Source organism: Xiphophorus hellerii, chromosome 4 (genome assembly GCF_003331165.1).
Source record: "Xiphophorus hellerii strain 12219 chromosome 4, Xiphophorus_hellerii-4.1, whole genome shotgun sequence".
In the NCBI taxonomy this organism is placed as follows: Eukaryota; Metazoa; Chordata; class Actinopteri; order Cyprinodontiformes; family Poeciliidae; genus Xiphophorus; species Xiphophorus hellerii.
In genome coordinates, this window is record NC_045675.1 from 33948913 (window position 1) to 33964531 (window position 15619).

A 15619-nucleotide genomic window follows, 5' to 3' on the forward strand; every position below is an offset into this window, starting at 1 on the left:
GCACATGAAGCCTCAAGAAATGAACCCTTTCTCGAACCAGTTGGCTCAAGAGGTTCAATGCCTCATGAGGCTTCATCTTACCATCACTAGAACAAGGAACACAGGTGGAGTTAAATACACGGGAGGGTAATCACAGAAACGAGACACACCTGGGAACAATCAAGGGGAGGACAGGACAACGAAGAGACTTAAGGACACAGAAAACTCTAAATAAACACAGAAAAACACAGATCCTGACACTATCATATCCTTTTATAACAAAATCTAGATTTGGTTTTAGCCATGTTTTCTGTATACATATAATCTCTGGGTTTTCTTCAAGTCCATCTATATATCTTTTAAATTCCTGTCGTTTGCAATTAAACTTCTGCAATATTATATGTTTTTATCACCAGGGGCTCCTGGTATCCCATCTGATCCCAACCTTTTATTAATATCTTCCAAAGATCTTTCCCTAAACCCCAAAAACTTTTCAGCTCCTCTTACTATTATTTTAATCTTTTCTGTTTTGTGCTTAGCTTGATATGTGCAATTAATCACATATGCTATAAATAATATAAATTTTTCCACAAACATGGGGAGCAGCCGCTGCTGCTTCTTCCTGCTGTTTATCTGCAGTGGGAAAACAACAGCTTGGCTTACCACTGCCTACAGCTGGACTACATTGTCATAGAAGTCCCTTAAATCTAAGTTACGGAAATATTGTCTGCTAATAATTTTAATCTCTTAAAGGATTTATGACTAAATCAATTAAAGCTAGTTTTGTCTGGTTTCTGTTTAGGTTTTGAATCCATTGTTTCATTTGTTCCTCATACTTCTATCAGTCTAATTGTTCTGTATTGTATCTTTACAAATGTGTGTCTTTCCTTAAAATGAACGGAGTCCTGTTTAGCTCAGTGTGTCCAGATCCCAGATGTGAAATGATTTCTTTCTCTCTCTCTGTTTTAATGGGTATTTTATTTCTGTTTTCCCACATGTAAGGATTATCACACATTTGTCATTTAAATTCCCTTAAATTGAGTTTTGTATTTCTACCTGTGAACAACTGACTGAGATCAATTGTTCAAGGACAACTGATCAGTTGTTTATTCCATACCCATTTCCATATTAACTCCTTTGCTCCTCCCATCATTTACACAGGTAATATTTTTATTGTCTATTAATTTATTACTGTTCCATTCTGATTAATATTAGCATCTCTTAATGAGTTGTGTTTATTAAACTTACACACCAAAATATTTTCCAATTAAGTTGATTTCAAGTCTATCTTTTGATTCATATAAGAGCATTTTGCATGGATTGTAGTAATAATAATTAATAATTCGGATGATTTCCTTCCTATTCAAAACTTCAACAACTTCTCTAAAAGCCTAAACTGAATTTGCCTTTTTAAAATTGTTACACATCCTCCTACTCCATGTCTGCGACTTTTAGAGCTGACTCAGGGCTGATTGTCTAATTCAACCCCAACAGCAACATTTAACACCTTGGAACATCTAGTTACACACTTTAAACAGAAAACATAGTTTATTTTACTTTTATAATAATTCCTGTGGAACATCACTTCAACTGGTTTTCTTATGTCCCAGTTGTAAAGTGAACTTGAAGAAGGCTTTTCTTCTTGAACAATCAGAAGAACTTCCCATCAACCAACTAGAAACTCTAACCTCAGAGCAGGTTAGAGAAGGTTAGACTCATAAACAGAGTCTCAGTCTGGGTCTAATTAAATCAAGAGACAACATTCAACATGAGGCTACACTCTTAGAGGACAAGGCTCTGTTGACCATGCTGGTCCACTGACTCTTTACATCTTAATTCCAAATCCAGTGGTCAGAAAGCTTGTAGTTCTTAAAGCAGAGTACAGGAATGTCTTACAGGACACGGCAATAAGAGCAAATATTCTAGAGTCAAGTCAATGGTTCATGATGCTACAACCTGAGCATCTTCACTCACTTTAAGCAGAAGTCTATTTTCTTTTTGTGCATGTGATACAGTAACTAAAGACTGAAATTCAACTGACTGAATTTCACACAGAAAACTCCAGTGCAGCTCTATTAAAGAACAAGACATAAGGAAAAATGCTTCTCCTGGTTTATTAGCATCAGCATTATCAAACGTTTTTTTTAATCAGTGTACAAAACCATTATTAGAAAATATTCTTACATACATATGTTGAGACATATTTAAAATTGTTTTCTGGTAAGAATGTACTGAATAGAAATGTATCTGTTTAGATTATGATGGAAGAAATTGTTCACAAATTTCATTTTTTATGAAGGACTAAACTATAAAATGGGTTAAAGTGAGCTTTGCTCTGTGCAAAGTACAATACCAGTACAAAAATATATATTACTGTTAAAAACTGATCCCTTTATGTGAAACAGAAACATTTTTATTTGCATTATTCATGTAGTTAGTCTGAACACTCCTGAGCTATATAGGTGCATTTTAATTCCACTATCAACAATAAAACATATGCTGCAGAAAAATGATCAAGTATATACATCATACACTCCCTCAAATAAACAGTGTATGTACAATATCTGAAAGAAAAGCTAAGGTTCCCAGAGGAAATCATAACATTTTTCTTAATTTGCTGTTAAAAGAAATCTTCTTTTCTTTCAGGTTATGATTTAACAAAATGAACTGAAGCAGTAAATGTGCAAAGAATGGTACTGTATTGATTATAAGAAGCTGCATGGGATGCTCTATCTGTTAAAAAAGAGATACATTTGCCCACTAAAGGACTACTTCCTCCAACCTGACCTATGCTAGTTTACCAAACTGTCTTCAGTAAAATACTAACACATCCAGTAAAAACCATCTTTAACTTGTTTTTTTCCATAAGGGCTTATTTATTTCATATCTAAGTAGACTGAATGAGTTTAACCCAACTTCAGAAGACTGGCAGCCAATATTTGACAGCAAAATATACAGGTCAATCTCAGTTCCATAGAAAGACCAGAGTTGTATGCTCCCAAACCAACTTAATCCTTTTTAAATGTTTTGGGTGCGTTTGGGTTTACATCCTTTGACCAGAGAATAACTGTCCAATCAGTTAATTCCTAGTTGATTGGCTGTTACTTATTTACCAGCTCATCCTCTTCTTTGTAATTTTCAATTTCTTGACCTCTCTGAGGACGCAGTCAGCCCTCTGGAGCTTCTCCAGAGCTTTAGCAAGCAGATCCTCCGGCATTACCTCAGCGTAACTTCTCTCCTGAGCCTGACTGAGGAGCTCACTTGTATTTTTCATCTCCAGAGCCACTTCGGTCTCAAGCTTTGTTACAGAATTTTGAAAGGGTGATATGCTCCATTCATTTTCAGCTTTGCAGGTGGTTTTCAGCTGACCGGAGCCCAAGGAGTCGGACAGTAGATCTCCGATTGATGCAGACCTGGCCTTGATTGACGATTTGAGAGGTTTCTGGAAAGGCTCTGAGCGCCGACAGGGAGTGACATCTGGTTTAACCTGAAGACTGGCTGATGGCCTTAAGTTAACAGAGATTTCCCTTTCATCTTCAGTGCCATCCAACACATCCAGGCCAGCATGGCTTCCATGGAGAGCAGCCGTGGAAGCTGCCAGCGTGTCTTCACTCACCGAGCCTTCACTCTCATCGTCAGAGTGCTGACCACTGTCTACAGATTTCTCCTCGGCCTTCTTTTTTTTTTCTCCTGGCAGGTGGTGGAGAAGTGGACTCAGGTTGAGGGTCTCAGTGAGTGGGTTGTCTGTGCAGACAACTACTGAGGGGACGCTCTGCAGTGAATCCTCCTCTCCTTTAAGAGAACGTGCTGAGGTATCAGAAGCAGTGGAGTGTGATCCCTCTGGCTGAGTGACAGTTGACAGATCTTCTGCCAGAACTTTGGGTTTGTTAGAGGTCATTTTGGATTCACGATTTTGGACAGTTTCCTCAGACTGGTCTACCTCATCATTGATCATTGCTGTTTCGTCCTCACTTTGTTCAGTAGCTGTATCTTGTGTCTGTTGTTTGGGCTCCACAACCATTTGCGAAGGTTTCATGTCCTTGGACGGTGGTGTTGGGGGTTGGTGGTTTGGTGAGGTTGGTAACACTTCTACAGGGTTGCTCAATGACCCACCAGAGCTGGGCTTATTGGGAGGTGTTGGTGGTGGGTTTGTGTTTTTCTTATCATCAGTATTTTCATCTTGTAAAATCACCTCCCAAGGTGTAACACTGGGTTTAGATTCTTTTGATGGAGGCATTGGCGGTTTCACGACCTTGAAAAACATGAAATCGGTTTTATAGACCATTATATTCATGTAAATTTACTTTGAGACAATTGTATGTAGTAGTATTATATGGTATAGATACAGTATATAGTATATAGTATTTCTGCTTGGAACATATGAACAAACCTTTTCTTTTTCATCTTGTTTATTAGGCTCATTCTCAGGTACAACACTGGATTTAGCCTCCTTGGTGGGAGGCATGGGAGGTTTGATGGGTTTCTTCTCCTCATCTGTTGTCAACACTGTTTCAGGACTTTCAGTACTGTCTGTTTTAGCAGTATCTGTCCCATTAGGCATCACAGCATCCTCAAGATTAAGATCCAAACGCAGGAGACCATCGGAGGACACCTCTGCCACCTAGAGCAGGACACAATACAAGCTTTATTAACACTGCAAATTCTAAACTATGTGCTATAAATATTTCCAAAGAGTGAAATATCAGGAGGAAATATCACATTAACAGGCAAATGAATACCTCAACGGTTTCAGGAGCAGAGATACGTTTTTTTCATGGATTTAGTGTCCTTGTAATTCAAAACATATAATGGGCTGCACAGTGGCACAGTTGGTAGTACTGTTGCCATACAGCAAGAAGGTCCTGGGTTCGATTACTGGTCTAGGGTCTTTCTGTATGGAGTTTGCATGTTCTGCGTGTGCATGCGTGGGTTCTCTCCGGGTACTCCGGCTTCCTCCCACAGTCCAAAAACATGACTGTATAAATTATCCGTAGATGTGAGTGTGGGCATGCATGGTTGTTTGTCCTGTCTGTCTCTGTGTTGCCCTGCGATAAACTGGCAACCTGTCCAGGGTGTACCCCGCCTCTCACCCGTTGACAGCTAACGATAGGCACCAGCACCCCTCCCCATCCCATTGGGATAAGGGTGTAAGAAAATGCATAGATGGATGGCATTCATGACTTTGGTATGTTCTCAGTATGTTAAATAGCTATGTGCAGGATCAGGGCCAAACCTTTTGGCAGAGACCAGCTATGTGGTCTAAACCTTTTTTTTTATTTATGTCTTATGATTCTAGAAAACACTGGAGAACAAGAATTTTATTTGCACTTTGATGAAAGAGTCCATCTTTACAGTGCAAGTCCATACCTCTTTCATGTGAATCCTGGTTGGTGGGCGCCGGTTGCGGTTTCCTTGAGGTCTTGTTCGGGTAATATGCTCTAAATTGCTGCTTTCATCAACTTTCACCTATAATAAACATGCCAAATTCTAAATTTTTGAAGACAAATAGAAGGTAAATAAAAAGATATGTGAATAAGAGCAACAGAGAAGTGGGATAGTGAAGCAACAAGATGCATGGTGGATGAGTTTAAGCAGCAGGGGTCAAAGGAGTGGAAGAAGAACGGGTAGTGAGGGTGGAGTGGATGGAGACAAAATATTTGTGACAGAAGAACTGGTGCAAGAACATTTTACTAAAACAAAACAAAAACAAACAAACAAAAATCAACTAATAATAAAGCAATAACAATGTTAGCTTTTCTTACATTACTTTTCTTAGCAGTAGTAATGCTATATTATTTGATCAGTAATTTTAACATTACCTTCCTTTTTCCTTTATCATATCAACAACACTACAAGTACCTAAGTGCCATACTGGACTCTTCTCCTATTTCTCTTTTTCTTTTCTCTATTATTGTTGTACACCCATTTCCAACACTTGTATTTTTTATATATCACAATACAAAAAAGAACATTTTACTATGTAGTTATGATTAGGAGAGTGTATCCTTCTTTCTGTTTCTAACCAACAGAAAGAAGGCAGAAGTGGAGATGCTTTGGTGACAAAATGAACAGGATTAGAAATGATGTGAGAGACAGCTCAGTTGGAGCAGCTTGAGAGGCAAGTTAGAGATGACTGGGCAACAGATGAAGAAGATAGTGTTTATGGAGTAGTTGAGAAGGATATGCATCCATCAGCTGCGATTACAGATAAGTGGGGATGGGGACAGATTGTTAAGAGGCAAAGCTAAAAGATAAAGACGGAGGTAAATAAGCATCCCTCACAAGAAATTTCTGTTTACCTCATCAAAGACTTTGTTTTTAGCTCGGCTGATGCAATCACTGAGCGCTTTGATCCAGGCCTCCTTCTCCTCTACAGTCTGAGTCTGGAACTTCACATCATGGATCTGCCAGTGGCATAAAGCAGGCACCTCTTTACATTTAATTCCAAAGCTATTCCACTGTTTCTTAGAAGGGGAATTGGAACTGCACAGCAGCATGATGTAAGGAACACACTGCTGCAGCTGGGACACTTCCAGGAGGGTTTCTACTGCCACCATTCAGCCCTACAACACAGAAGGGTTACCCTGGAGAAAGGTACAGGCAGCCAAGTAGCTCTTCACATCCTGATCATTCAGATGAAACAACAGAAGCCTTGGTTGCATTCACTCACTTTCAGTATTCTAGCAAGAACACAAATGAGACAACCAGCTGTATTAAGTTTGATATTTGCCAATTTTGCATCTTCATCTGCCGAGCAGATAACCCAGCAGTGATTAGAAACTACATACTAGCATCATTAATTTGTGGAAAATGCATTTTCTTTTTTTTTTTTTTTTTGTAGATATGTTTATTAATTTTTGTTTAATAACAACAACAACAACACAACACAGAACAAAAGCTCAGCAGTACAGTCCAGAGTCAAAAGGAAGGATAAGATAGGGGGCATACATACTTCCATCGTCACTCACATCTAAGCATTTATAAATGCTCGAGACAGGATGGTAGACAAGTGTCCTTCAGCATAGTCCAAGAAGGGCTTCCAAATGCGTCCAAAAATGTCAGTCTTAGAGTGGACGAGGCATGTTAGAAAGTCGAGAGGGATATATTCCAAAATAAGCCTCTTCCATCCATTAATAGTAGGAGATTTATTAGAGATCCATTGTAACAAAATATTCTTTCGAGCACAGAAAATTAGGACATTATATAACTTACTCTTGTTTTGATTATTAATATGTTTATTTGGTAAACCAAGGAGGAGAGACACTGGATCGAGATCAATATTAGTTTTGATAATTTTCCTAGTCTCAACCAGAATAGATTCCCAGTACATCTGGATCTTGGGGCATGACCAAAGACAGTGTGTGAGGCTGCCTTCATGTATTTTGCATTTAGGGCACAGTGAAGAGGACCCCGGTTTAAACTTAGACACCCGGTTTGGGGCCAAGTGAGCTCTATGTAGTAATTTAAGTTGCAACGCCCAGGAGCGATTGCAAATAGTGATTTTTCTGGCAGAGTTCCAGATACTGCTCCACATTTCATCAGTAATCTCGATGTTCAGCTCTCCCCCCCAGGCCTGGGCCAGAGTTGATAAATGACACTTATGACATTTTAATATTTTGTAGCACATACTGAGTGACACTTCACGAGTTCCGAAAAACAGTTTTTCAGTGCCCGAAACATCCGTGTCCCTGAGTAGAGTTGTTTCTTTTTTAATAAAGTCTCTTAGCTGGAAGAAACGGAAGAGGTTATTTTTTCCTACTCCAAAGGCTTCCATAACTTCATTAAAAGACATTAGGATCCCTTCCTTAAAAAGACAGCCCAAAGAGGAAACACCCTTAGCCACCCATTCCCCAAAACCTGCATCTAACACACCCGGAAGAAAGTCAGGGTTCTGGACAAAGGGTGTAAATGGGGATGTTTTCCCAGTCCTTCCCTCGATATGTTGAACCGCCCTCCAGGCCTTGACTGTATTCACAGTGATTGGATTGTTACAGCATTTCTTTATTGTTTTCATATTTTTAAGAAAAAGCAGGCTTTTGAGAGGGCAATCACATAACGAGGCTTCTATATCCAGCCACACTGTGGATGAGTTTCCAGATATCCACTCTCGGGCATATAATATCAGAGAACTCAATTGATATTTTTTTAGATCTGGAAGGTCCAAGCCTCCCATGTTTCTTGGCAGCTGTAGTGTTGACATTTTTATGAATGCCCTTCTTTTGGCCCAGATAAAGGAACCAAACCAACTCTTTAATTTTTGGATCCACCTCTGAGTAAACAAAATAGGAACCATCCTAATTGGGTACAACAAACGAGGGAGAATGTTCATCTTGAGAAGCGAAATTCTGCCCAGCCAAGATATGGGAAGACAATTCCAGCGTTCAAGGTCTAGCTTAATTTTTTCAAATAATGGGACAAAGTTTGTTTTGAACATCTGATCGAAGACAGGTGTGACAAATATGCCAAGATATTTAAATCCTGTAGGGGACCACTTAAAAGGGGAACTAGGGATATAAAGTTGTCTACCCAAGGGCATGGCCTCGGATTTGGAGAAGTTTATTTTGTATCCCGAGAATGAGCCGTAGTGGTTAATAATTGCAATGACTCTGTCGACTGAAGTGGTAGGTCTGGAGAGGAACAACAGAACATCGTCGGCATATAAAGAAATTTTATGGGTCCCCCGATCAGTGTGGACACCGAATACAGTGGGGTCACTACGAATTGCTTCGGCCATTGGTTCAATTGCAAGAGTGAATAAAAGAGGCGAAAGGGGGCAGCCCTGCCTGTTTCCCCTTCCCACCTCGAAGTTTCTAGACCTAAGCCCATTTGTAATAACTGAAGCTAAAGGACAACTGTAGAGGACTTTAATCCAGCTGATAAAGTTGGGGCCCAGTCCAAATTGATGCAAGGTATGAAATAGATATGGCCATTCCACACGGTCGAATGCCTTCTCTGCATCTAAGGAGACTACGAGACCATCCATCGCCCGCTGTTGACACAGCTGAATCACATTCAAAAGACGTCTGAGGTTATTGCAGGAATTACGACCCTTGATAAAACCCGTTTGGTCTATCCCTATCAGAAGGGGTAGAATGTTTTCCAAGCGTGTTGCTAGAATTTTGGACAGTACTTTTAAATCTACATTAAGTAATGAGATGGGTCTATAGGAGCCACAATTTTCTGGGGGTTTTGATTTCTTAAGAATTAAAGATATATTTGCTTCCCGGAGGGAAGGGGGGAGGACACCGGTACCAAATGAGTCATTCAGCATGGATAGATAGGGCTTTGACAACAGATCCATAAATGTTTTATAGAATTCCGAAGTGAGCCCATCCGGGCCAGGTGCTTTCCCTCTGTTAAAGAAAAATTATTATTTTTAATGCTTGATACAGTTAATCTACGACATGTGTAACAGTTATAGCCAACACTCTTATTTGGAATAGTTTCTGTTGAGCAGTTGGGAATTCAGCAGACAAAGCAGGGCCTTTTTTCCTCCCCCTTTTGACAGACACAGCAATAAAATTTACAATTCCGAGAGAGCAGAAGAGACTTCTTGGCGCCTCTCCCCGTACCTGGCACGGCCCAAGACGGAGTGGTCCCCCTTTCGCCTAGACAAAAACCAGACATCGGGGCTGTGATGAGGGGAGTTTCTAAGTTTCTAATTGGTCAAAGAACGGAACGCCTTGACTGCATATATTAAATAGGGAAACACCTCTTTCATTAAAAAGTACAAGTCAGCAAGCCAACGGAGAGGTTTTTTTTCATCTTTTCCTCCACGTGGGCGCCTTTGTCTGTCTTATGTGTTTCGTGTTGTCTGTTTCGTGTAGTCTGTATAAAATGCATATCTCTGTTCCTCTGCAGCTTTGTTGTCGATTGCTTTGTATGAGATTAAACTCCGTGATCTGTGACGTCAACACGTTTTGTTGTTGTTTCGTTTTAGCAGCACGCCGTCGCTCCACGTCGCCCACTGAGAGCGTCACTCGCCAAGGACTCGGAAGATCCCGGGCAAGATTAAAGAGGAAAAGAGCCAAACGTTTTGTCCAAAGCTAGCATATAATGATCCTCATTTTTTAATATTTGGGGGCTTCGTCCGGTTCTGGAATCTTGGCGGGTGGCGGTCTCTCCCCGATCGATCCGTCCGGCTGGTGCGGTAAGACGTTTTTTAATTACTCTTTTGTTGTGCGCAGCCACGCGGAGTTTCGGAGCTGCAAGGGTGGATAGTTTTGCTCTTAAAAGAGTCTGTTGTTAGTTATAATTGGAATTTAACGATAGCCTGCGGTAGGCTTTGAGTGTGTGGTACACGTAAGAACAGCGAACCGTAGCGGGTTCAGACGGAGGATTTTGCGCTGCCTCCGTCGTAAAAAAGCTGGGTTTGTTAATTGTGTTCTTGTGCCCTGGGAATCAATGGCTGGGTCCCTAAAAAATGAATTTTCCGTGCGTACAATAGTCTGGGGTAGACTTTGAAAATAGCCTGCGGTAGGCTTTAGGAATCAAGTATTAGTGTGGGGTACACTTTAAGAGAATCTGAGGTAGATTCTGGGAAATAATCTGAGGTAGATTTTGAGAAATAGTCTGCGGTAGACTTTAAATTAGCTTGCGGGAAGCTTTGGAAATAAGCCTGCGGGAGGCTTTGACAAATAGTCTGCGGTAGACTTTATAAATGGCCTGCGGTAGGCTTTGATATGGTGCATCTTTTATTTTTTTGGCCGGCATTTTATTTTTCCCCGTCTGTCTGTTACGTTTGTCTGAAAACGTGTTTGTGTTCTCTCTGTGTGTGCTGCTTTGTGTGCCGGCTGCCGTGGAAGTGCGCTGTTTGTCCTCAGAGCTTTGTGTGTGTCTGTGTGTATCTGCGTGTGTGTGCGTATGTGTGTCTGCGTGTGTGTCTGTGTGGCCGTGTGTGTGCGCGTGCACGAGTTCGGGCTGGCTGTGTGTTTCAGCAGAGTGTTAAGTTGTTTGGATAGCGCTGTCTGTGTGAATTTGCATTGATTTTGCTGCGTTTTATTGTGAAGTTATTATGGACACTGAGTTGCGACACGTGCTGTACGCTATTTTATGGTCGGGGTTCGTTGAAGAGTCGTAACGGGGAAAGTAGAACGATGGCGAAAACGTGGTCGTTTAGTTTACAACATAATAAATAAATAAAATAAATAGGAGTTCAGTACATAAAACTGGTACCAGAACACAAAATTATTGGTTGTGGTTTGATTTTCACATAACTTTGAGATCTATCTTTTTAAACGTGCACGGGGAATTAAAAGGTTCCTGACGATTGGAGTTTAAAATTAATTAAATTGACACATGAAAATATGTTAATAAAACATTGGACAATTCCTGAAGCTTCAGTAAATTTGATATAAATTACAGAAAATTTGATAAAAATTACAGTTAAATTTGATAGAATAATGACCACAGACTGACACTTGGGGACTGATGAAATTTTGACTGACTATAAAACCTGGCCAGATGTGTGTGTTTTGTGTTTTCTGTAATGTGTTGTGTGTTTTTGTTTTTGTTTGTGTTATAATTTATGTTGGTTTGACAGAGTGTGTGATTGGAGATAAAATACCATTTGGTATTTTATGTCATATAACTACTGAATTTTTCTCAGTGCTGTTTGATGGTGCAAAATTTCTAGTTTTTACAAACATCCTCTGTGTTAAATTGAACTAACTTCTTAAAATTAAACAATAACAGCAGTAAGTGTGACCTGCAGTGTACAGTTTGGAAGGTGATTAAAGGATAGAATCTTGATAAAATACATTATCTGAACAAATTGAAATTACAATATGGGTTCTACGGTTAAATAAATGAATAAATAAATAAAGAAAGAAAGAATAAGCCAAGAAAATTAGGTCACAGAGGATTCTAGAAATGCTGTCTTGGCAAATTAATAGTTAAATACATAAATATGCTGAATGGATAAATAGATAAATACATAACTGATTAGGTACAGCTATGAAATAAATTAAATAAAAATTTATATAGACTTGAGAACTGAATAGTGGATATAATGTTAATTATTCCTTCTAAGGCTGTGAAGGTAGTAGGAAAATGGAATAACATACAATGAGTAAAATAGGATTTTTTTTCATGAGTTGAGGATAAGAAAAAAAAACGAAGATTTTTAGAGAAACAGGCTCTAACTGTAAGAGGAAATTGTTCAGATAATAACAAACTGCAATATGCAACTGACTCTAGATATTTTCACAATCAGTCTTTTTCAAACAGACCAAAACTTTAAGATAGATAAAATATTGTTAAATCTACAGGACTTACGGATAATTTGACAGGATAAATTAGAAGTCACTCTCTTGTTAAATAGAAATTGGTTGAATATAGAAAAGTTTGCTAAAACTTACAAGATTTGTTGTTGAAGGATAACATTAAGTTTGACATAACTTATTGGTTAATAAATAAAAAAGATTATATGGAACTATGGTAGAGAATCAATATTAAACTGTAATAAGAGATGATTAAATAGTGCCTATAGACAGAGGAGAGGGCTGCAAATAAAATAAGAAAATTAAGAAAAATAAATAAAGAGAACAAAACAAGAAGAAGCGACAAGTATGTTTATTTAGACATGAGACGAATGGAGCTCAAGGAGGAGTTATAACCCCATTCACAGAAGTTCAGCACGGGAGAACAAGCTACAGCTGTGCTGTAATTTCTACCCCCACTAGATTCAACTAATTAACATGTGAAACCTTTTTGCATATCACTAATTTTAAGTACAAGGCAACCTCTGCTCACAGCAGCTCAGCAGAAAAGAATAAACAACTGTAAGGCAAATAATTTTCTCTCCCATCGTTTAAACTACCTCCTGACAAAATGTCTGAATATAAGTTACAATTTTAGTAGTGGTACGACAAAAGGTTTTTAGGTTCAAATTTTACAATTAAAAGAGACTAAAACATATCTGATGCTTTAAGTGCCAAAGCCTACTAATAAATTTAAAGAATTGGGAGTTCTTCCTGAAATCCTTATTGGCTCTCTTTCCTGCCATGCAAATAGTTCCTCCGAGAGGTGAAAAGGGGGTTTTATGGTGGGCTTAGGAATTTGTTTTATGGTCTGACAATAGAGATTGTTCAGCATAGTGTAGTGACTTTAAGATATATCTTGTGAAATCTAAGTATGAGGATTTAATTAATTTTAGAGAGTCATACATAAGACAGAATTTTGATGCTGTTTGGTTTCCCAGCTTTAGTGAAACATTTTCTCTTTCAAGTAGATAGTTTAAACAAGCACATACATAGTGAACAAGGAATAATGTGGAAAATGTTAAATATAAGTTTGTAGCATCGAAACACTGAGTCGACTGTCACACACAGACACTCTTGGTAATGATTTTCTGTTTTCTTTTCATATTACTTTATATATTAAGTAGTGAGTAGTTTAGGATTTTATCTTTACATTTCTTTTCATTAGTCTGACTTTTTATTTGGCTATTTGTGTCAGTTCTTTGTCTATTTTGTTAAATATAACAAATTACTTTCTTTCTTTTGAGTTATCAGTTTCCTCTGGACCCGTTCACCAGGGGATAGGGAATTTTGGTCTTTAGTTTAATTTCTTTCATTTGTAGATTTGGTTATATTCTGATCAGTATTTGTCGAAATTTATCATTTTTAGATTTTCTTGACTAAGACTATATTTTTTCTTTTTCAACGTCTCTCTGGCTGGTTTATGCATAACATTCACTGAGTTTTTAATTGGTAAACACGTTTTGTCAAACACTGCTGAACATTTTTGAGAAGTTTCTACAACGAATTATTTGATAATCATGAGAGTAAAATTGAATACTGAGTTTTAAAACTGTAATGTGAAATGTTTTTTGAAAATAGTAATCTTGAAGGTTTAAAGCATGCTATAATAAATTGTTCTGTTTGTTTTGACAGTTTGCCTGTTAGGACGGGGCAGTATTGGGTAGAATTTCTCAGTAAAATAATGACCCTGTTTCATCAACATCGTTAGTTAACATATTAGGTAATGATGATACATTAGCCAGTAATGTATCATACAGAGGGAGAATATGTTACGGATTTATTTTTATTTTTATATTACTTACGTAATTTACTGAAACCTTTATTACTTAAACAAATTTTTTGAAGAACATGTCTGATCTGTGTTACACAAAAAAGTGAAACGAAAATATGGTCTGGTATTATATGTGCTTATTTTAAATGGATTTGAGTTGTTCTCCATTAAAAGATTTTCTGACAATGGGCTAAGGTATGTTGAAACAATAGATAACAAATTTATAGTGATAATGAAGCATAGTTTGGTTAATTAACTTGGGAAAATAATTATAGAAACTAAAATATTATTGTGTCAGCCATTTTCAGAGCATTAATTTAGTGGAGCATGAATGTTTTCAGAAATGTTTTGAAGAATCTGTTCTTGATTAAAGTTATCACTAATCAGTAAAAGTACACAGGCGGGATTATAATGATTTTTCTAAACTTGATTTTGATTTTTTGATTTACATCCATTTACAACGAATTTGGATAAAACTTTAAATTCGACGACAAGTAAAAGCCTAGGTAATGTCGGTATATTTTGAAAATGTTTGGATTTGTTAAGGCATACATTTACATTATAATTTCTCCAGGTCTAACTCTTTTGAATTTTGTTTAAGGAACGCATGTAAAATGATTTAGACAAATAACCAGTAAGATCTAGTTTGTTCTATAAAAGTAATTTAAATTGGACTGTTTAATTCCCATTGTTATTCATTTTGGTGGTAAATGTAAGCTTTACAACTACATTTTTAAGTTTTTGTGATTGTTTTGTTTCGTTTGTTTAATCCTATTTTTTATAAGATTGGTTTAAGAAAGGATCTGCATATGTTTAACATTCTGGGAACACGTTACTTTGGAAACATGTCTTTTGAAGCAAATGATTACAGGGTTTTGGTGTTTTCCATCGGTTAGGAGCTATAGTATATTATAATAGAAACGTAAATTGAAGGGATCACATCCACCATTTGATGAACAGAACTGGACAGACTAGGAGATAAGGTTTCACGTGATGTGTTGCTCATGGTTTTACACACAGACTGCCCTGGAGCTCGGAGCTCCAGGACTCTGGACTCTGTCATACAAGCTGTGTCATGCGAGGCGGGGGTGGGGCTGCTTGGAGAAGCGGCTTCACACTTATTTCGAAGATAACAGCCACAGAGCCACGAGCGTTGGAGGATTCACTTGAACACAAAGTGAATTGAAGATGTTTGTGTTGAATTACACAAATGAATGATGCCTTTGGATAAATCTGATCTCTGTTTTGTCATTATAGTTTTGCAGCTGGTTTCCTGGTGCCCTGCGGATGTGGTCTCCTTCAAAGTCTGCGTTCTTTGATAAAAAGGATTAAAATATTTTCCCTGGATGGAAAATAACAAAACAAATTTATTTTTAGGTGAAACCATCGTTTGATTATGCTGACTGTAATGAAGATGATATTAAAGAATGTGGTAATTGTGTTTCTGATGCTAATGAAATTCATGTTGAACACAAAATGTCTGTGTAATGACCTGTGACAGGTCGTTTCTTGAGGTTTCCAGTCGAAGAAGATCAGGCTAGAAGAGGATCATCATCGACATTAATTTTTATTGCGTGTTTTTCGTTCGTTGGGAACTTTGAGAAGG

At 38.0% G+C, this 15619-nt stretch overlaps 1 protein-coding gene across 1 annotated transcript in view; it reads right to left on the reverse strand.

Annotated features, from left to right (window-relative positions):
• Window positions 1-2069: 2069 nt before the first annotated feature.
• The window catches only part of plekho2 (pleckstrin homology domain containing, family O member 2), a 30535-nt gene continuing 16985 nt past the window's right edge, over window positions 2070-15619 (reverse strand). The window contains exons 4-7 of the mRNA XM_032561469.1: window positions 6279-6383; window positions 5347-5445; window positions 4370-4600; window positions 2070-4231 (exon numbers count right to left, since the gene is read on the reverse strand). Coding sequence (XP_032417360.1) covers window positions 3089-4231; window positions 4370-4600; window positions 5347-5445; window positions 6279-6383 — 1578 coding nt within the window. The 3' untranslated portion in view covers window positions 2070-3088. The remainder of the gene's footprint in view (window positions 4232-4369; window positions 4601-5346; window positions 5446-6278; window positions 6384-15619) is intronic.